The sequence below is a fragment of the Anolis sagrei genome, chromosome 3 (genome assembly GCF_037176765.1).
Source record: "Anolis sagrei isolate rAnoSag1 chromosome 3, rAnoSag1.mat, whole genome shotgun sequence".
In the NCBI taxonomy this organism is placed as follows: Eukaryota; Metazoa; Chordata; class Lepidosauria; order Squamata; family Dactyloidae; genus Anolis; species Anolis sagrei.
Window position 1 is genome coordinate 225119499 of NC_090023.1, and position 22658 is coordinate 225142156.

A 22658-nucleotide genomic window follows, 5' to 3' on the forward strand; every position below is an offset into this window, starting at 1 on the left:
GGGTAAGCTTTATACAAGTCTGGAATCCTGCCCCTCCTGTGTCGTGTGTGCTGTGGGATTCAAGCCCTTTCTGTAAATTGCAGTAAAAGTTATTAAGTGCATTTTGTCACTTCCTGGCCACTAAAAAAAAAAGCTTTATTGTTTTTCTCTGCAACAGGTCTGGGCTGCCAATGACTGATTATTACTCCAATTCTGAATCAAGTGCCATCATGTATGTATCCACAACTAGCTGACCCTGAAGCAGTTTCAACCCTGGTTGCTCAACCTCTGTACCACAACTTCTGTACCACAAAATCTCCAGTACTTCTGACATCACAGAGATACACTGCCTTGTCTTAACTATCTCAGGGAATGGACTGATGCTGACCTAACAATCCTTTTCCAGATAAATAGTTCACAGTCTTTTTCTCTTTCACAATTTTATATTGTCAAAAAGAAGAAGAAATGCAGTAATAGATAAAACTGGGGGTGGAGAGCCAGCAACATATTTCCAGCACAGAGGTACTGTATGGAGCATTTCAAGTTTTGTTGTGCTATAAATTGAAAAATTTAACTATCCCATATATCCACCAAGTAATTATTTCCATAATATGGGTGTGCTGAGTTAAATTATTTTTCCCCACAAGGGAGAAGAAGTAATTTAATCAATTTTTTCTTGTCTGAAAACTATGCAGTTTTTGAGGAGGTCTCATATGGGAAGAAAATCCCCAGCAGTAGAGTGTATGTATGTTGTGTATAGGTACTTCCAGCCCAACCCCACATGGTATGAGGAAGAAGGTAGAGGAAATCAGGCAAAGAACCGGAAGATCTAAGATCCTCTTCTGCATCAACCATTCTTCATGCAACACTGGGCTGAGGGTGATGGAAGCAAAGTGAGATCAGGGAGGCTATAGCCTCACTGGAAGTGCTCTGTTAGCTATTTTGCAATGATGTGGATGCCATTATTGTGTACCAACTATCAGAACACAGCCAGGATTTATGCTCTCCCTTGCTAGGTTGTTCCCCTTCTCTCCTAATTTGGGGAAATGAAATATAATGAGTCTCGGTTGGAGAGGTAGGGGTAGACCTTAAGTTTGTTTGAGGACTTAGAAAAGGGCTTAAGGATTCTCTTTGATGAGGTTTTTAACCACAAAAGCCCTTCCATCTCCCTGCACTAATATCAAACATTTAAACCCACTTTAATTGATATCACTGGGATGTCTATATGATTTAATTAATCAAAATCAGATTGTTGATTAAGCACAGATTGAATGTGATTGACATTTGTAAATCCTAAAAGACATTATGATCTCACTTTGGATAAGTGATTCAGTATGTCTGATGTCCACAAAACACAAGGGAGCTGCACAGCCTCTCATGAAAGCTGCTGTTGCTCCCATTTAACAATGTTCAAACCTCTATACTAGTTCATTGCTTTTTTTTCTTGAAGAACTTTCTCTTCACTTTCCATTTAATAGTACACAGCTAAGGCTGCAGTGCAACGGGTGAGAAGACCAAAGGAGTTGCCAGTTCAACCTAAGTCTCTGTAGTGTGCTTGCTTGTCATCAAAGCAGAAATACTGACAGGGCTGATTGTGGGTTTGTTGTCCCTTTTGTGGAGCTATGTGGTGTGTACACATGTAAGCTTTCATTGAAAAGACACATCAAAATAGAGTTCAATGCTGGGGACTTGGCTGGGGCTGAAAGGTCTTTTAATTTACTAGACGTTTATCTTTTCTGTGGCCACTGGATTTGGAGAATCATTGGAGCATTCCCTTCTGAGACTGGAGCATCCTTTGGGTATGATCAAAGGCCTTGGAATGAGAGCCATTTCTTTTAGGAAAGATTTCCATTGCTTCAGGGTCACAATCTAAATTTACCAGAAGGAAAGCTGCTGGCTGGACAAACTCTTTGGAATACAATGGCCAAAATTCTGTTATTCTGCTGCCAGTAGTGAAACCTGCAGTGAAGTCATGTGTGATTTGCCCAGTTCATAAATCTTTTTACAGCTTCATCACATACACTTTTACTGTTCCATAAATCCTTTTACAAGTGCAGCTGATGCTCTAGCAGGATTACAAAGGAATTTACAAGATCATAACCAAGGCCAGTTTACAGATTAGAAGAGCAAAACAAATATATAACACAGGCAGATCAAGTTGAGGGCAAAATGACCTTGTAATTCAGAATGATACTTGCCTCTCTATCAATATAGATGGCTTTGAAACAGACAGCCACAGAACACTACTAGCTAGTGAAAAGGTAATAACCCCAACATTTGGGGAAAAACCCATGAATAATGGTGGTTTGATCTCTTAGGACTATTATTATTATTATTATTATTATTATTATTATTATTGCCCTGCTTTATTTCCCCAAAGGGGGTTCAAAGTGGCTTGACATAAAAGCATCCATCTTTAATTTAAAATATACAAATATGCAAACATTAAAACAGAATTAAACACAAGCAGCAATAAAAAATTTCAGTTAAGATCCATCAAAACATAAAGTTAAAGACCATAGCATCCCCTGACTAGATCATAAACACCTTCATATTTAAAAGCCTGTCTAAATAAAAAAAGGTTTTAGCCTGTCACCAGAAGGACAGCAGAGGAGGGAGGGGGCATTCTGGCTTCCCTGAGCAGGGAGTTCCAGAGTCAAGGGGCAGCCACCGAGAAGGCCCACTCCTTTGTTCCCACCATCCAAGCTTGAGATGGAGGTGGAACTGAGAAAAGGGCCTTTCCTGAAGATCTCAGGGTCCCGGGCAGGTTTGTACAAGGAAATGTGGTTGGCCAAATAGCCTGGACCTGAACCATCTAGCGCTTTAACCAGCACTTTGAATTGTGCCCAGTAACAGACTGGCAGCCAATGGAGCTGCCGCAACAAGAGGGTTGTCCCCTCTCTGTAGCCAGCCTCAGTGAGCAACTTGGCTGCAGCTCTTTGGACCAACTGAAGTTTTTGAACACTCTTCAGGGGCAGCCTCACATAGAGCACATTAAAATAATCCAGATGGGATGCAACTAAGGCATGGCCAGATCTGGCTTCTAAATGAGCGGATGCAGTTGGCACACAGCTTTTTATTCTGCAAAGGCCCTCCTGGCCACTGGAAATACCTGGGCCTCCAGGTTCAGCGCTGAGTCCAAGAGGACCCCCAAACTGCAAACCTGTGTCTTCAGGGGGAGTGTGAACCCATCCAGACATGTTGGATCCCTATTCCCTGATGTGCCCTATGACTGACCAAGAGTACCTCTGTCTTGTTTGGATTATGTTTCAATTTGTTTGCCTTTAGCCGGTCCATTACTAATGACAGGCACTTGTTTGGGGTCAGGACTGCTTCCTTGGCTTTGGGTGGAAAACAGTAGTAAAATTGGGTGTCATCTGCATATAAATGGCACCGAACTCCAAAACTCTGGATGATCTCCCCAAGTGGTTTCATGTATATGTTGAACATCATGGGGGACAAAATGGAACCCTGAGGAACCCCACAAGACAATGTTCAGGTGTTCAAACAGGAGTCCCCCAGCACCACCTTCTGGGTACGACCCTCGAGGAAGGATGGGAGACACTGTCAGAATTTTATATTTTAAAAACATAATAATGAGATGTGCACACACAGATGCTTGCACATCCCTTGGGAAGTGGCTATGTTTATCATCTTGAGGTAATCTTGGAGACAGATAGACAAGCATACTAAAAGGTTTTTGTTTTTGTTTTTTTGTGTTGTAGGCTGTCAGCATCATGGTGGAAATTGGCATCCCCTCCATTGTGCTTAAGAAAAACATCTCTTTACTTCCATACAATTTACACCAGCAACAGAGAATGGTTAACCCCCCCCCCCCCCCCGCGCTGCCGCCGCCGAAAACTCCAATACACTTCTCCATTGTTGGTGTTCTCTTTTTTCAAGGAAACATGCCTTGCTTGATAACAAATATGAATGCTAAGCCCAAGACAAATAATCGGGCTATGCACACAGACTACCATGCTAAAAAACTGAATGAGGAATTAATTTTCAGAAACTACCTTAGATTTTATAGCAGGTGCATTAATAGCTCTGAGCTATTTTAATATGTGTTTTTAATTTAATGTTTGAACTTGTTTTGAGTTTTAATTGTATTATTTTATTCACTTTTTTGGTGATCTAACAAAACAAGGTTTTTGGGGGGAGAAGTGTTGGCAACAAAAAGGAAGAATATAACTCCAGTAAACAAATAAATACAGCCAGCCAGCCAGCCAGCCAGCTTTGGCCTTTTTATTTACCCTATGCAAATTATAAGGCTATTCTTGTAAGTAATTTACAAAGGGAAATAAGAACTCTATCTCTATGTCACAGAACTTTAACTTTTATTACATTCCCTTCCTTCCTCCCTCCCAACTTTTCCAAATGCCTTATTTTGAGAAATCTCGACCACCCACATTATTCGACTTTTTTAAAAAAAATTCCGACACAAAAATAGTACCATTACATACGATCATTGTTAGAAATTCAGTTGCTAAATTACATTGTGAGTAGATATCACATATTGTTTTCCTAATGCTCTTATCTGTCTCCCCTTCACTTTACCCTAGTGTCTGACAGTTTTACACCCCTCCTCCCCCACCCACCCCTCAGGGTACAGTATTTACCTTAGTTTACCTTAGTTCAGATCTTAATTTAATTGGACAATTGTAAAAAGAGAATGATTTAGCACATTATATCTTTCTTTTCTTTTTCACTTTTTCGATCAGTCTTTCCCATTTCTGCACCCAAGTTTTCTTAAATCGGCATGTTGTGTATTTGCTTCTTTTTTTCATGGATATAATCCTGAAGCATATATTCTGCTAAATACTCATACCATTTTTTAACCTCCCATTTTCTAATCTCATATTATTCGACTTGATAACCAGGGAATGACCTTACATAGGTCTTTCACTGGATTTTGTAATCTGTACTATCTGAGTTTTTTGTCTACCATTTTCTTGCTTGAGCTTCTCATTCAAAGCAGTTGGACAAGATGAAGCAAGGTGGGCATCATGCTGCTCTTTATAAATTATTTACACGGCCCAGCTTCTCTAGCCTTCTTAGATTTCCTACCTGTCTTCCCTTAAGAAGTGTTGGGGATCACACAGCCTTCCAAATGTTGCTGGATTGTATGCCCCAGCATCCCTAGCCATCACAGCCAATGGTGAAGAATTTTGGAAGCTGCAATGCAATTGTATCTGGAGCATCAAATCATTCTGAAACTTTTCATGCACCTTTCATTAGGAACCACTGGCACTATGGCACCTTTCAGTCTCTTCAGTCCTTATCATCTTTCTCAAAACTCATGGGTGCAAATGCCTCAGTTCCAGGATCATTTTCAAGATTTTGGAACTGGTGATCTGAAGTTTGATATAAATACAATAGGTCTTTTATAGATATTATAGACAGATATCACCACAAAATGCTTAATAGGTTGTCTGGGTCCTACTAGCAACGAGGCACCATATGTATTTGGCAAGTGGTGAGGTCAACTGACAGTATTTGAAAACTCTTTTGTTCTGATTTGCCACACAGGCCATCCTATGTGATAGCTGATAAACAGTGCCATCAAAAGATCACCAGCAACACCATTTGAGAGTGGGGATTCTTCTTCCCTTCAGTTCTGGATGGGAAGAAGACATTCTATCCTGCATAATAGCAGGACTCTATGGTTTACGAGAGTGGTCTGGAGCCTTCCTGAATAACTGCTATCCATTTTGCTAGTATCTCCATGGCTTGACACAATTCTGGAAAGCTCAATGAGCTCCCCTCAACATGATCTGGCGGATGATTTAATTTTGAATATTGTTCCTTCCACAGCACAGAATAACATCCTTGCAGAATTTTTTGTCTCATGAAAAAGGGTGTTGTCTGCTCCTATTAATAATTTCTAATATTTGGAGCAAAACTAGAGTTACACAGTGTCCTGCTCCTATCTGACCCATTTTGTTTCATGCTTCTTAAACTGGCTCTGATGGAGCTGTGTTTATAATGTTACTGTCACTGCTTTGCTTTTGCCATAGGAAACAAAGTTGAGTTGCAGTGGTCTAATACTGGCATCATGTAAAGTTAAAGTTACTACTTCATCACATTGACTTTGGGAAGCATCCTAGGTTGCTTCAAGGATGCTTCTTTGATGGAGCCTGATGGAGCCCATCATATCATTTAAGACTACTTCTAATGGTGCTTGGTAAAGGAAGCATCCTAGCAGCATGCTGCACTGGAGGCCTCCCATATTCTCACTTAAAAGAAGGGGGGAGGAATCTGGGTGACAACGCTTTCTCCCATGTGATAGGGGAAGTGGTGCAGCAGGCAATGTGGGGTGCAGGGAAATGGTTTTCCCTGCTGCCTCATGGATTTACCACATTGCATGGCAAATCTCTCAGGACCTCAGTGACCTCCTAACTTATTTTAGTCAAAATCCAGTTTTATTTATGACTCCATATGGAGGTCCTTATATGACCTCTGAAAGGTGCCAGTATCCAGATTACAGAAAATTATACAGATCTGCTCTATAGCACTGCTTCTTAAGCTGTAGGACCCAACCCCAAATGGGGTCTCCTTAGCTCAATGTTAAGGTCCCCAAAAATGGCAGCAGTTTAAAAAAAAACAGAGCAGAGTGGCTATTTTAGACATTTACATGAATCTGTTGTACAGTGTTTACAGTGGACTCTGCAGAAGATGCTTCAGCTGTACTTCATAAAAAGGGAAACTGGCCTATTTAGTAAGATTTGCAAATGCTGATTTGTTTTGAATAAATGTTTGATTTTTATACCTGTTTTATATACCGATATACTGAGACACATAAATATTTATTTGTCCAAAAGGGGTCAAGAGTGGAAAAGTTTAAAGAAGCTTTGCGCTAGAGTACACATTTTAGAGTCAGTGCTGAACCCTGATGTTGCTGAGATGGTGCATTCTTTGACTATTTTCTTGTCTTGCATGAAGTTTTGAGTTTGTTTTTTAAAAAACACATGACACATAAAATTCAATAATTATGGGTTAGAGCCTTAGCATGGAAAGAGGTGAACCAATCCCCACTAAGCTGACTCTTTTATTGATATCCCACCACCACACACATGGTCTCTTCACACGAACCACTGGAATAGCTGAGCATCAGCATAGATCTTGGTAGCACCCAACTGGGGGTGTGGGACCTGTTGTACCATGCCCCGCACCATCCTGACTTCCCCCCTACCTCATCATATGGGGGGAAGCTTCAGTAAGCCAACTCAACCCATCTTTCCCTATGGAGATGGCATGGTCTTTTGGCACTTTTACCCCAAAGCCACCCAGGAAGTACTTTTTTCCCATGTGTGATGTGGGCCCACAGGCTCCATAGTGAAACTGCAAAAAAAAAAAAAAAAAACCAAAAAAACCTGCCACCATCACTGATTTTTAGCCTGCGTGAAGAGGTTCAAAGAGAGTTAACTGTGGAGAGGAAAACAGAAGACTACAGATGCCCTTGCCTATGGTATGCTGAGTTGTTTCCTTGGGATTAATAACAGTGCTGGAGTGAAAAGGCTGCACTGGTGAATGCAGACAAAGCCATTGCCTTCATCTTCCTGTTGCAGCTACAGTAAATGCCCGCCCAGTTAATACTTGTACAAAGACAGCATATCACAGACTGCCTACATAACAAGTAATGTGAAGGTAGATGATAATTGGGAGATTCCAGGTGTCCAGTTTACAGAATCCTGCTTAATGATTTGTCTGCTGAGGTTACACCAAGGAACACTTTATTAAAATGGCTCATTTTGCTGAAGAATTAATGGGATATGTGAACCACAACACTCTGTAGTTATATTTCCCAGAAGTATCGTGGATATACCAGAAAGTTTCAGATGAGCAATTTCTTGATTGTACTTGCTAACTAGAATGTTTCTGAGAATGATTTCAGATCTTCAAACACTACTGAACACAACTCCCTTAATGACATTTACTTGTCTTAAGCAAATGTAAGCTTTACATTTCATCAAGACATGTTCATTATTCTTTTTTGCAGTTCTAAGGATTGTGATGTGGAGGGATGGGTGTGATGTTTTGTGGTGTGTGCTGGGGAAGGCATTTAATTTCATTGCGCAATAGCACAATGACAATAAAGCTATTCTAATTCTTGTTCTACAAACGGAACTCTTGGCATTAGGATAATCCTAAAACAAGTTTGTAAATTTCCTCATATTTTCATTCCTTAGAATGTGAATGCATTAATGTAAGACATATTAGATATATAACATTCTGTCTCATATAAAGAAAAGTCCAATAAAATTGATTCATAGTCTATATAAGATCATTGTGCTCTCAGAAAGTGTGTTACTTCGTTAATACCTTATGCAATATTTTGCATAACATTTAACAACTGTCTAATTCAGCACAGTCTGGTTCAAAAATAAACATAAATTTTCCACTGTTTAAATAATACAATCTTAGTTGGAAGAAGAACAGATTAGCTGATCACATATTTCTTTAAACTTTAATTCTGCTGAAAAAGACACATAGTTACTATTTTCTTGTTTATAATAACACACCAAAGCACCTTCTCATCCATGCTACTGTTGCTTTTACTAAATTAACATTTTAATTTTAATGAATTATTGATAATACCAAACTGTGTTGGTTCCTGTGATTTCCACAGAAATGACAAACGTCTGTGTTGAAGTTGAAGTCAATCTCAGGAATACCCAACCAAGTATTTAAAGACTGGGAAGTACACAAGAAACTACTGCTGTAGTGTGAAACCTTTATTTTATCCATTTGTGGTTTGCTTTCAATTAACCTTTAATTCCACAACTGTGTTCATTCAAATCATAATGAAGATATTCTTCCCTAGACCTCAGAATCACACTTGCTTATGAAAGAAAGAAACGATCTGGAAGGTTTCCCATCAAAAATGCAAATTGGATTTCAGCTGCTCCCAATTTGATGTTCTTCTCCCTATCTCATTTTCTATTTTTGCAGTGGTTGACTTTGGTATTGTTACTGGCGGTAATCTGAAGAACCCTAAAGAGCTATGTGCATTTGTGTTGGAGATTTCCCATGAAACACCAGGGAACTGTTGAATAGAATTGTTTGCAACTGGTTCCATATGCAGAGTGAGTGTGTAAAGTATATATAGGTGTGAGCAGAGAGGTTTGTTTCCTCTCCATTTTATTGCCCTATTAACTTTTTCCAATGCAAGTTATAAAGGCTCATTTGCTGCCTTTCATAAGTTTAGTTTGCATTCCAGAAAGGATCTGAATATGATTGTTTACTGAATAGCTGATTGAAACCATTTGCCTGTATTTCACGATGACTAATGAATCTATATGTTTTAAAAGCAGGAAGTATTTTTTTGAAGGCACTTTTATAGATGGAGTAAAATAAAATGAAAAATGTCTATGGATTCCTTCCAAGGCCACATTTACTTGCCAATCAAACTACAGCAAGAGTGAAGGCAGTTGCTCTTTTACAGTAATCTGTGACAAACCCTCATTTCTGATGAGCTGAGGTCTATAGGCAGAGCTTTTTCTCAGGCGCATTTGTGGAAATCCTGATGACAAGTCCGTACTGCAAAGATATAACTAGCTGAGGAGCAGATCACAAGCAAGTACTATATATCCTAGCTTTCCTTGTTTTCTAATATATAGATTGGTAATTCTTCCTCAACATACATATATGCTATAAAAATTCTCTGTTTAAACATCTGGTCAAGAAAAGCTAGAGACACAATTATCAGAGACTGAAGATTTCCTTCAATGCTTTTTAAATCCTTGTGTTTTCCCTGCTGCTTTATTCTCTGTTCTTGATTTGCTTTGTTGAGCATCTCTGAACAAAATCCAAATGCAAATATACACTTAAACTGCTGCTTGAACTCCGATTGCTCTTGCTTCTCTACCTCCTAGCTCTAAACATCTATGTTTAATTTTCTGTGCCAGAATTTATAAAGGGTTTTTAAAGTCAAAGCAACTGCCTCCAACCTCCTTTAAATAAGCCCCAGTTTCCTTCCCCAAATATCTCACCTCTCGCATTCATTTCTCATGCCTGTCCCCCAAATAGGTCTTCTACTCATGGCTCTGAATCCAGTATTTGTGTTTCTCAAGCCATTCTCAAGCCAACCCAATGGAGGAAAACATTTTATGTCAAGCTTTCACTGTTTTCCTGGCCAATTCCCAATTTTCCAGAGGTTTCCCACAAACTCACCTCTACCAGTGCTGTAATGCTGTAGTTTATCACTGTATACTGCCTCTTTGCTGTATGCTCGCTTCCTAAGAAAATGAAAAGTATACGCTAGTTCAATCAATGCCTGAGCAATAAGTTTTTACATAAGTCTTTTTGCTGTGGGGAAAAATATAAACTTTGACAACTCTGTAATGTATCCTGAGGTGGTATTGGCTGACAGAGCTTTTCTAGCAGCCTAGTAACTAAAAGTGCAATCCAATATGTATTTTCCTGAAGCAGAAACTGAGGGTGCACCTACACTGCAGAATTAATGCAGTCTAATGCCATTTTAACTACCATGGTTCAATGGTATGGAATCCTAAGGATTGTAGTTTTGCAAGGCAGTGGGACTCTAGCAGAAACCAAGTTGCAAATATACATTTTTATTTTATTTTTGCTTTTTGATTATTTCAAATCTCTCACCTAGGAATAATATACATTTGTCATTGGTGTCTGGGCAAATTTGTGGTGCAGATTTCTGCAAATTCTATGAAATAAAAGTGCAGAAGAGGGAGGAAAACTTTCAAACTACTGTTTAAGTACCCCAGATATATAATGTCTTTGAAAAACATGGTTGGGCACAGGTGAGACAATGAAGAACACAAAGACAAATCAGTCTGGTTCTATTAATTCCACCATGATAACCAGGTATAAGCTGAACATACCACAAATTTAATCCTCCCCAGATAATCCTGGAGAGGGCTGTGTGAATCAAAAATCAAACACCAAAGCTGAAGAATCAGCAGGTTTATGGAGAAATTTTTCAGAACATCAAATGCAGAGATTCATATAGTGTGTGTTGTGATTTTGTGATTTTTTTAAAAAAAAACATTTTAAAAACATAATTTGTTGCTGCTACTTTAAATTTGCTCCATGAAGAATAATACTTCCATAATACATTGCAATAACACCATCATGACACATGAAGCAGAAATGTTTTAGGGATAATACATAGTTCTCAATGAAATAGTAATTATGGGCCGTTTTGCACTACACACTTATACTGCCATGATTCCACTATAACTGCCATGACAACATTACACAGGATCCTAGAATTTGAAGTTTAAGAAGCCTCATCAAATGACAAAATACAGATTTTCATAGGATGTTGCAAAGGCATTTAGAGAAGATTTATAATGCTCTAGTTGTGTAATGTGAAAGGGTCTTTATTTCATTTTTGTAAATGTTGTTTCAGGCTCATTACCTCCCAAAGTGATATTAACTTGTAATGTGGTTCGTCCAAGCTTTGGATTTTTCATGATGAGAGAATACTAATAAGACTCTGTCCCACATTCTTGTCCTTGTCCTTCATAAACAAGGCATGCCTTCAACAAAATTTAAACCAAATTTCCATCAACACCCTTTGTGACTCACAGGCTTTTTCCCACCAGAGCATGCATTACACTCCTTCATTCAGTTCAAATATATGTATTTGCACAATCTGGTCCATGAAATGAAAAGGAAAAGCTATATTTTATAGTGGTACCTGCTGCAAACAATTGAAATAGCCACCAAAGAGACAATAAAGACGACCCCTGCTGCTGCAGATCCAGCAATCAATGGCAGTTGTTCTCTCAATTCTGACTTGTAGTCATCTAGAAAAGAAAAAAAAAGTTTGTAATTTTCTGGTCTGCTCATACAGCCTTTCATAGCTAATAGTAAACTTCCTTTAAAAAAATTGTATCCTATGGCTCCTTCCTAGAATTCAGAGTTGTGCACAGGTGATTTGCTCCAGAATACAAGTTCCTTAGATGAATAAAACCTCCTGTCTAGGGGCTTTTTTATATTGGTCCCAAACTTCTGTTTCAGAACAGTTCTGGTTGATATCATGGTATAAAACCAGTGTTATGCCACAGTAGGGGAACCTGGGGAATGATTTGGAGTTTCAGCAAAACTCCAGAGCATCTCTGCACTCCGGGGTAGTGTGAACAACTAGAATGGCTCTAAACCAGGCATCCTGAAATAGCATCCCTCCAGCTGTTTGAGCCTCCAACTCCCAGAATTCCTGACCATTGAACAATCTGACAAGAGCTTCTGGGAGTTGAAGGACAAAACAACTGGAGGGCCACAATTTGAGGATGCCTGCTCTAAATCGAATCAATCTACTGTCCACACAGCCAGGTGCCTTCTTCTCCTTGCTCATGTAAAAAGTGCTTTGATTGTGTGTTCCTGCATGGCAGGTGGTTGGACTAGTTGGCCCTTGTAGTCTATTCTTTCTGTATTTTAATTTATTATGATTTTATGATGTTTTTGGTTGTATTTGTGCATTGAATTTCTGCTGTTAGCCAGTCTGAGTCCCTCCACAGAGGTAGAGAAGATCGGGATATAAAAGTTTTAAATAAATAAATAAATATTCCAACAGTAATTGTCGAAGGCTTTCATGGCTGGAATCACTAGGTTCTTGTGGGTTTTTTCGGGCTATAGGGCCATGTTCTAGAGGCATTTCTCCTGACGTTTCGCCTGCATCTATGGCAAGCATCCTCAGAGGTAGTAAGATTCTATGATGTCAGCAAAGGCACAAAGCAATGGCCAGGAACTCTCTGGAACTCCTGGCCAGGTGCTACAGTAGGCGAAACAATAATGCATGTATGGGCGACCATTCAGCAGGACTGAACCAGGTTTGATCTGACTAGACGGTTTGGGTTCTGCCATCGCTGCATCTTGTGACCAAGTTACCATTCACTACCATAATTTCCATATAAATCAGATTGTGCCTTGCCTATATTAGAATGTATTGTCCTGTTTTGCTCTTCAAAACACAGCCTTAATGCAAGGTTGAAAGTTAAAGAAAAATGCTTTACTTCAGCAAACAGAATGGATAAGCAATTGCAATTAAAAAAAAAACAAGGAAGTCTTAATGCAGACACAAATTAAAGTATCTTACAAAAGTCCCAAAAGAAACAGAAGACAATGGGCAAAGATCACAAAGTCCTTAGCAGCAGACGCAAAGCAGGTTCAGTCAGCAACAGAGTCGTTGTTACCAGTGAAAACTGACTGCTCCTGCTTCTGATTTATACCCCACGTAGGGTGTCTCCTAATTAGCTCAGTGTTTTTTTAGCAGCTATTTGAGCTGAATGGTGTCTGTGCTCTGTCTCCCTTCGTCTCTTTAAAAATGTAGGCACTTGCAAAGCCTCATCATGTGATTCTTCTTCTCCCTAAAATTCCTGAGCACTTCCCTGCTCCTCTTCCTCCTCCAAAGATGAGGAATCCCTAATAGGTATCTCAAATCTTGCAAAGGCCTGTGTAACTCAAAACCCAGTGTGATGGGAATAGTATGGTGAGGAAGTCTGCAGTGTGGAACAACCTGGAAAGAGTTTCAGATTGATGTATTCTGATTTTTTCATGCACTGATCCTCTTGCATTCTCAGAAGACCTGTTTTCTTGTCTGTTTTGGCAAAATTTTGTTTTACGTTCAGTCTGAACTGACAAATCTATGGTTTCCACTTGCCCTGAAACCCAAGATGAAACCCCAGAAAATAACATCCTTTAACCACCTTCATGCAGCGCAGAAACAAATGGCATTATCTCTTAGTATTTGTACAATCCCTACACAACAGTCCTCTAGACAAAATCAGTTAACAAATTAATTTAACATCATTGCTCATCTTTTGATAATTCTGCCACTAATGCCTAACTGCTAAAATAATTTGTACAAACAGAAATATTTCACACCTCCTTTTAATTTTCATAGTCTCCTTTGCAGCTAATTATAGACAAGCTGCATTATCTCCTCCCTGATGCCTAAATCCTGGGCAAATTCTCATCTAACAATCAATTATTATTTAATAATACACAATATCTATTCTTGTAGAAATTTCAATTAGCTGTTTATATTTCAGGCAGAGAATCATTCTTGTCTTTCTAATTGCAAATATTAGAGAAACATATTTCTAAAGATATCCCTCTCTTCAGTCAGTACTGCTTAAAAAGAAACCTATGAGGATAAAAATAAATAAATTAAAAATGCAAAAATCCTGACAGCTTTCTTAGCCCATATTTAATTTTATTTTTCTCCCTTGTTTCAAATTTCCAGTGGAGTGACTTCAGATATCCCAAGGGTTCCAGGGCAAGTACTCTTATACCTGGAGTATGGCCAGCTAAATCATCCCCATTAATAGTTTTACAATACATCAATCTGAAATATGTAGCAAATTATGTTGCATAGATGTATATTACTTCTAAAATAAATTTGGCTCATCATTATCCTTTCTCTTTTTCAAGGTGACTATGCCTAGCAAGAGGTGAGGGATGTGGAAATTGGTCAGACTGCCCTTTTCATAGGGGCACTATCGATGGGTGCATTTAACACTGTAGAATTAATGTAATTTGACATAATTTCTAACTGTCATGGAATCACTGGTTGTAGTTTTTACAGGATATCTAGCCTTTTGGGACAATAAGTTCTAGTACCTCACCAAACACTGGGATTTGCTCTAACTCTGACATTTACAAAGATTCTTGAATTTCACAAAGCAAATCCATTGAAATTTTTTAGCATATAGGTAATTTTATAATTCTTACTATTTTTACTATTTACTACTTTTTATTATTTGAATTTTATTATTATTATTTATTTCATTAAACAAACATTTATTATTATGAATTCATTATGAGACTTATTTCTTGAACATATTTTTCCTGATTTTTAATATCTTCAATAACTAAAATTATAAGTATAAAATTTGAAAGTAAAAGTAGCATTGTCTTTGTGCAAAGCCCAGGAATATTAAATAATATTTATTTTAGGCATAGGGTGGTTTCTATATGGCCCAGACAAGCAAATTACAACTCACAGTGCTTTATTTTGTATTTTTCTTCTTCTGAGAAGGTGCAATCAATTATGTTTTATTGCTAATAGCAAAAGTACAGTAACAATCATTTGAAAAAAAAGTTGGCCTCAACTGTTAACCACAGGTGAGATTAAGTTTTCTTTTATGCACTTTTGTTTGTTGTTGATTGCTAATGGTTATGTAATTGTGTGAAAATAAATTGATAGTCTTCATAAAACCTTAGAGTGTGTTGGTTTGTCTTTACTTTATCTTCAGCCCAAAAGAATATCTGATTACTTAACACAAAGTAATTCTAAAATCTAGAAAGTAAATGATTAGCCCAAGGGAACTTCTAATTTAGTTTATATATATCTACTTTTATCCTGAGACAAGACCTGGGAGAACACGTTTGAACTTGTACAATCGGAAGACATTAGCAAAAGGGATGAGGTCCCAAATAATCACTTTATTATGTTTTTTTTTAAAAAAAAAACTTTAACATTCTATTTATCTTTTTTTGCATGCTGAGTATTAACCAATAAGAATGACATCCTACACTTCATTAAAATAGTAATCCTCTGCTGTATACAATATTAGCTGCTACCAAAAGCAGAATAGGTGAACTACTGCTGTGATACAGAAAGTCTATTCTTAGGTCTCACGGAACCCATTTGAATGCAGAAAGGTTTATAAAAAACATTTAAATGGTCAGGATAAAAACAAAGATAAGAGATTTCATCCAGATTAGTCCTCCAGCTGGTAATTAATCAAACATCTCTGTAAATCACCTGGCTTTTGCTTTGGTACCCCACTGGGAGGCCAGGGTTTGAAGAGACAAGTTGATTTAATCCAATTACAGCTTGGAGGTTTGACAAAGAAAGGAGCTTCTTTCTCTCTTACTCACTAGCTTTTCCTCTCCTTCCTGCTGTTCCTCCCACCCCCTTTGTTGTCACAGACACACTCACCATCCGTCAGTGTTTGGAAGCACATTTTCCCACTATATTTCCCATAGCCAGCAACAGTCCGGGCTCGCACCTGTACCACGTATACCATTCCTGGTCTCAGCCCATCAATCCTTGCGGTGTTGGTCTGGCTCTTGGCCATGGAGGAATTGTACTCACTATGGTCCTTCAGGGAACAGCAAATAAAAGACAAAAGACAAAAATATTTAATTAAAAGGAAGAATCACTGTGTTTCCAAGTTCTACTCATCCCTGGCCCCCGCTGTTAAGTCAACCACACTGCTGTGGCAATGGAAAGCAATATATGACATATTCCTAGCTTTTCCTTTTGACATGACCAAGGAATATGTGAGCAGTGACAAGTTATGAGCTTCCCATCTAGCCTTGTGAAACAGATGTGGTTGAATGATAATGGCAAGAGTTGATAAAGTAAGGGTTTCAATAGACACTTGGTATTTGCTGGGGTTTGCTACCAGGACCACCTGAGGATACCAGCAATCATGGATCCTCAAGTCTGATTATTTATAATGGCATAGGAAAATGCAGCGCCTTGTATAAATGGTAAAATCACAGTTTACTTTGAGGTTTACAGAGTTACAGGGTTATCAGCACCAATTTAAGGTGAATTTGGAGGCCAAAACCTTACCTTCTAGGCAAGGGGAAGGCCAGACACCCACCCATGCTGAACTAGGTCAGCATAGATGGGCATAGTCATCCAGCAGCTCCATGGATCCCATTTTGCCATTGGAAATTTAAAGGAAGGGTCCTTGCTGATATTGGAGGGTTCTAAGGGCTCAATGTCACATCGAAATAACATGATGGAGTTCTGGAGAAGGGAAGGAGGAACTGCCCTTCCAGAGCTCTGCATGTTATTTACATCTAACACTGAGCCCTTAGAAGCTTCCAGTTTCTATAAGGATTCTTACTTAACATTTCTAATGGGGAAATGGGATCCAGGAATGAGAGGATGGCACTGCCATCCCTCCTTCTCAGGCTGCTTGAGCTGGTGGAAGCGGGATCGCTGTGGAGACTGCTCCTGAGGTCACAAATGGAAAATGTGGACCTTACGGAAATTTTTTAAAATCGAAATAAATGTGCATTTCCAGGTTTTTTCTGGGTTAATTTGCATGATCATGGGGAATCTTTTGGACGCCTCATGATAATGCATACCCTATACTACATTTTAATGCAGTTTAGATGGGGTCTGTGAGAGTTATGCAAACATTTATTTAAGTGGCAATTAATATATTCTGCCATGAAAGATACCATTTCAGAAAATAGTACAGGTTTTCACTGGAAGCATAACATTTTCTATAGTGTGAAAGAAATGACTATCGAAATTATATTTGGTATACCAAACCAGACTTTATACTATGTGAGAGGCAGAAACTGTGATAAGCTTCAAATACACTCTGAAAACTCTTGTTTACACAGCGTTTCCCTACTTGATTATCTTGACATTGTTCTTTTTATTGCTTTAATGTAAAATGCTTATTATGTTTACATTGCCTTCTATTTACATTTTAATTACTGTTATGGAGAACATTGAGTGTATATTTCATTATATTAAGTGGTATACAAGTATAAGTAAACAGCTTTCCTGGCAGCTAGCACTGTCCTCCAACATTACACTGTACACATTTATCTTTGAATGTCACCAAGTATTACCATTGAGTAGTTGTACATTTATGTATGGAAAGCTATGGTAGCCTTGTTCGTAGTCTTAAATGCAGTCATTGCTTTCAGTAGAAGTACTCACATGCAGATGCACTACTACTACTATCACCACCACCACCACTATCATCATCCAGTTTCTACTTGGAACAGAATTTTAATATCAATACTCAAGTACTGATTTGGAAGGTTGTTTATGGGTTAGAATTTTAATATTTTGAGATGGGGGATTGAATAGGAGGTAAAACCAATTGATATAAGTAGTAGATAAGCATGGAAATTGAAAGGTCAAGAGAATAGGATATATCAAAAGGAATCGGAATGTAATGGAAAAACATCTCTTTATTCCTTCTGACTTTTCGGTGATGCAATTGTAAACATACATATCATTTTTTTTAAAAGTTGGTGGATTGGTTGGATGTTGAAAAATTTAAATGTACATAATGAGATATATTAGAGCTGTAGCCCATATTTAAACATATAATTTATTTATGCTTCATGTACACTTTATACACATAGCCTGAAAGTAGTTTTATGCACACAATTTTAAATTTGTGCATAAAATAAAGCTTGTGTACATTGAGCTATCAGGAAGCAAAAATGTCTCTATCTCAGCCACCCATCTGGACAATTTTGGATTCTGGAACTCTGGATAAGGGAAACTCAAACTATATTTTATCTTAGATCTAAATCAACACATTTTCTATTCCTATCTTTGAAGCAGGAACATGACCCATATACTAAAATATTTTATTCAGTTCTTAGGGCTTCATCTAATATTGCCAAAAATTTGGCTTCTGACTCAAAAATTGCATGCTTTTATTTCCTGATAATTCTCCTCTGATCCCTACTTCATGCCCCAGCTGTGCTGCAGTGTGGATGGCATGACCTCAATAAAATTCCAGTTGATCGGCTCACTCTGATGCATTCATACAATGTGCTGTGTGACTGGTCTGTGAAGTGTACATCAGGCAAAGGCCCCATCACTATCCATTGCTTCACTGACAATGAGGCCTGAAGAAACAATGCCATTCTATCCAATTTTTTGGCCTGGAGATTGTCATATACTATTTCTTATACTTCACTTCCCAGATATTCATTTGACAGGTAGAAAATGAAAGGTGAAAAGCAGTAAGTTGCCCAAGGCTACAACAGTACCCCGTGCTCGAATTTGCAATTCCTACTTGGTCAACACTGAATAAATGCTATCAAAATTCTATACAGACATTGTGTATTCTCCCCTATATAGCCATTTTAATCCAAGTCTCTCCCTGTCCTGGGTATCTTTCATGTCATCTAGTGCTACATACAGACATATGAGCACACATTGGTGTTATGCCTCGCTTTCTCCTGAATTCTTTCAATTCCCCTCATATATTCCAATACTGCGGCAGGAAGTTTTAACACTACTACACAAGTGCAAAAAAGAGGGAGTTTTCCCTCTCAGCAGCCTCCCATTTCCGCTTAAGTAGATGTCATCACAAGCAATAGCAGGAGCAGCTAGCAGATCTGTCTTGTAGGACTGCTATTTGATGCATGCTTCCTGACAATTTTCTATTTGATGTTCCTCAGCAATTCATGGACAGGTGTAGTTGCTAGACTAATCTATAACAGACTGTATTGGGATCTGTCTATCCAGCTCTTACAAGATGATCAAACAAGAGTAATTTATGGAATAGTAGTACTGTAAGAGAATTTCAGGAGGATAATCAAGGCAGGGTGTATGGCACAGAGTGGACAAAGCATGGCAAAGCATGGCAATATAATGCCACGCATGCTGTGTCTATCAAGTCAATTATTTCCAGAAGCAATCAACATTCAAGATAATACATAAATAAAACAATGATGTGCAGAGCAAATTAGAACCAATGGGGAGTCCCTGAGGATTAGCTATAGTCCCTATGAGTTATGTATATTTTAAAAGTTTTGGGTGTTGTTGTTTTTTGCAGCACTGAAGGTTGGGAGAGGAATTTCCACTCTGCTGCTCTTGTATGGCTTCATAAAATAAGAAGGAACAGGGACAACGCAAAGAAGGCTACAAACAGTGGGGCATGGTTGAAATTAGAGTCACAGTGAAAATATAGACTACATAAAGGAAGATACTTAAGTAGGCTGTGAAGAACTTCTCAAGGGAATTATGTCCCATGAGCCACTTAATGGCCAGGTAATATGGACCCATGAAGGAGGAAGTCCACAGGAGGGGCTGTGGTTTGAATAATAATAGGCCTTTTCATTGAAAGATGAGAATCCAGCAGGAGAGAAGAAATCTTATTATAGGATGAACAGGAGGGACCAGTAGGAAGGTAAATTTAATACTAGAAAGAACTTAATCTGAGGTCCCATCTCCACTGCCATATCATGCAATTTGAAACCACATGACATGGCAGTGTAGATGAAGTTTCAAATTGTGGTGAGGATTAAGATAAAAATACAGCAAGATTCCTCCATCTGAGGGATACATTCCTATCCAGACCATAGTTATCTGAAATTGTGGATATAACCAAATGTCATTCAACTTGTGAAATTTTCACATCCCCGCTCATCCTCCCTGCTGTAGTCATGCCTCGGTCCTTCAAGCTGCTACTCGCAGCAGAGGAACTGAGGCAATAGCCCTTCCCACTGGCTATATACTCTATGGGGAGAGTGGGCAGGACTACTGCCTAAAAGTGTCTAATAAGCTTTCTAGAAGATTCCGAAACTGACTGCACAGGCGCAAGAAATACCATATGTGCAAATTTCACAGGTGACCACTCAGAGGAACACGGTTATAGGTAAGCAACCATTACTTCCTGCATCTGGGGGATACATTCCTAATCAGACCATAGTTATCTGAAAGTGTGGGTATGACCAAATGCTATTCAATTAGTTGACTGCAGAGCTGCATTGGACAACCTAGAGACACAGCAAGCATTTGCCATATCTTCTAATGCAGCTCTCTAGTAACTTCTTCGGGGAACATACCATAGAATCATCTAAAAAACCTAGCAATATCAAATTCCTTTAAATACAATTTTTCCTCAGGTGCTGGTAAATGAAACTGTGGGCATGATTTCTGTGGTAACAGGGATCTTTCTGTACTTAATCCCATTTTAACCAGGAAGGCTACAGCTCTAAATTACGTATTATAATAGACATTTCTTTTTTGAATACACATACACATGGTATGATTATTTCAAAAATAAAATTCTGCCAGGAAAGGTATTTTCAAAATCTCATTACTATCATAAGATGTCTCTCCATTGACATCAACTAGGCTTGGATCAAACAAATACTAAGCACTACACAACACTGGGAGGGGTGGGAGGGAGGATGTTTTAGCCCCATTCCATGGTCATTGATGGCCCAGCCCAATGCCCACCCCCCCCCCCCAAAAAAAACCACATTCATGACTTACTGTGACTAGTCTTGAGCCCATCGTGCTAATCTCGGGGATGCAGATCCGGCTCACCTTCTCATAGTAACGAATCTCATAGTCCAAGATGATGCCATTGGGCTGTTCTGGCTGAGGCCACGACAGTGTGATGCTCCTCATGGTGGCACTTACCTGGTGCATGATGGGAACTGTGGAGGGAGCTATGGAGAAAGGTGGGAACAGGAAATGCAACAAAAATTTTAAAAACCTAAGGAAAGGAAGAAAAGAGCATTCTGAAGAGGTTGAGAACAGAACATCAGGATGAGAGAAGGAAGAGGTGAACAATAAGGATGAAGGAGAAGTAATGTTATATAAAATAATGTAGCTCAGTTCAACAGCATACAACATTTCAACATACATGCAAAATATAGCAATTGGATTGTAGAAAAGTAGAACTATAGTAATTTTTTTGTATTATAGTAAGCAGCATGCAGGGGCTTTGACTACACAACGTTCCTGATCTCAGGACTGGCCCCTATCCAGAGTAAAGGGTAGTATTCTGGTACAAGGGTGTTGTTTAGAAAAGATTTTTATTCTTTACTATGTAGCTGTAGGCTATTTCAAAAAAGTGATTCTTCCTCCCCCCAACTCAAAGTTTCTGGAACCATTACAGACATTAATGGAGAAAAGTGGTCAGTGTAAAGATCTGAGCTCCCTCTGGAATTGTTATATATTGTGGTGCTGCTTCTATGCCTGATGATTACCTTTCTCAGTTTTTTTTCTCCACCATCTTTTGTGGTTCTTGCACAACTTAAAGTCACTTTCAACAAATGGCAACCCAAAGGTAAACCTACCACAAAGTTTTCCAAGGCTCAAAGTATGTGATTTCCTAAGGCCATCCAGTGATTTTCATGGTCCAGTGGGAATGCATTGGTTACCAATTGAGCACCAGATCACTTTCAAAGTGATGGTACTCACCTTTAAGGCCTTGCATGGTCTGGGGCCAATGTATCTGAGGGATCGTCTCACCCCCTACCAACCCCAGAGATCCCTCCGTTCTGAGGACCAAGATCTATTGGAAGTCCCCAGTGTCAAGACCTTGCGTCTAACGGCAACCAGACGCAGAGCCTTCACAGCAGTGGCGCCATCAGACTGGAATGCTCTGCCACCTGAAGTTCGTGCCCTGCGGGACTTACCAGCTTTCCGCAGGGCATGTAAGACATACCTGTTCCGACAGGCTTTTAATGTTTGATACTGTTGTTTTTAAATTGTTTTAAATTGCTTTTAAACTTTGTTAGATTTTAGCTATTCTTGTAAGCCGCTCCGAGCCCCAGGGGAGTGGCGGCATATAAGTTTAAATAATAAATAAATAAAATTCATACTCTAGTCATATGACCTCATCATGTGGGGAGAAAATTAGCAACATATGCCAATCTAGCCTCAGTCACCCATGGACCTAGTTGGCTCCTATCAGACGATATTGTGCCATCTCCATGGGTAGAGAGGATGGAAGAGGCTTCCTGTGTTGCCATTGACCTTAATGGGGGAAGCCGTGCACTTTAATGGGGGGAAAGGCCATGGGATCAGCTACCAGAGGAGCCCAGTGATACAGGACATGGGATGGTGGCTTCCCCCACACCCCGTGACGAAGTCGAGCAACGTGGGCCACTTTTTGACTAAAAGTCGTACATATGACATTCAAACCACTACACCATGCTGGTGCCACTTT

General features: G+C 39.0%; 1 protein-coding gene across 2 annotated transcripts in view; it reads right to left on the bottom strand.

The window, feature by feature from the left end:
- EPHB1 (EPH receptor B1) overlaps positions 1-22658 on the bottom strand; it is a 429850-nt gene that overhangs the window by 59977 nt on the left and 347215 nt on the right. For both annotated transcript variants that reach the window (XM_060768006.2, XM_067465922.1), the window contains exons 6-9: positions 20972-21150; positions 15908-16070; positions 11660-11768; positions 10156-10220 (exon numbers count right to left, since the gene is read on the bottom strand). In XM_060768006.2, coding sequence (XP_060623989.2) covers positions 10156-10220; positions 11660-11768; positions 15908-16070; positions 20972-21150 — 516 coding nt within the window. The remainder of the gene's footprint in view (positions 1-10155; positions 10221-11659; positions 11769-15907; positions 16071-20971; positions 21151-22658) is intronic.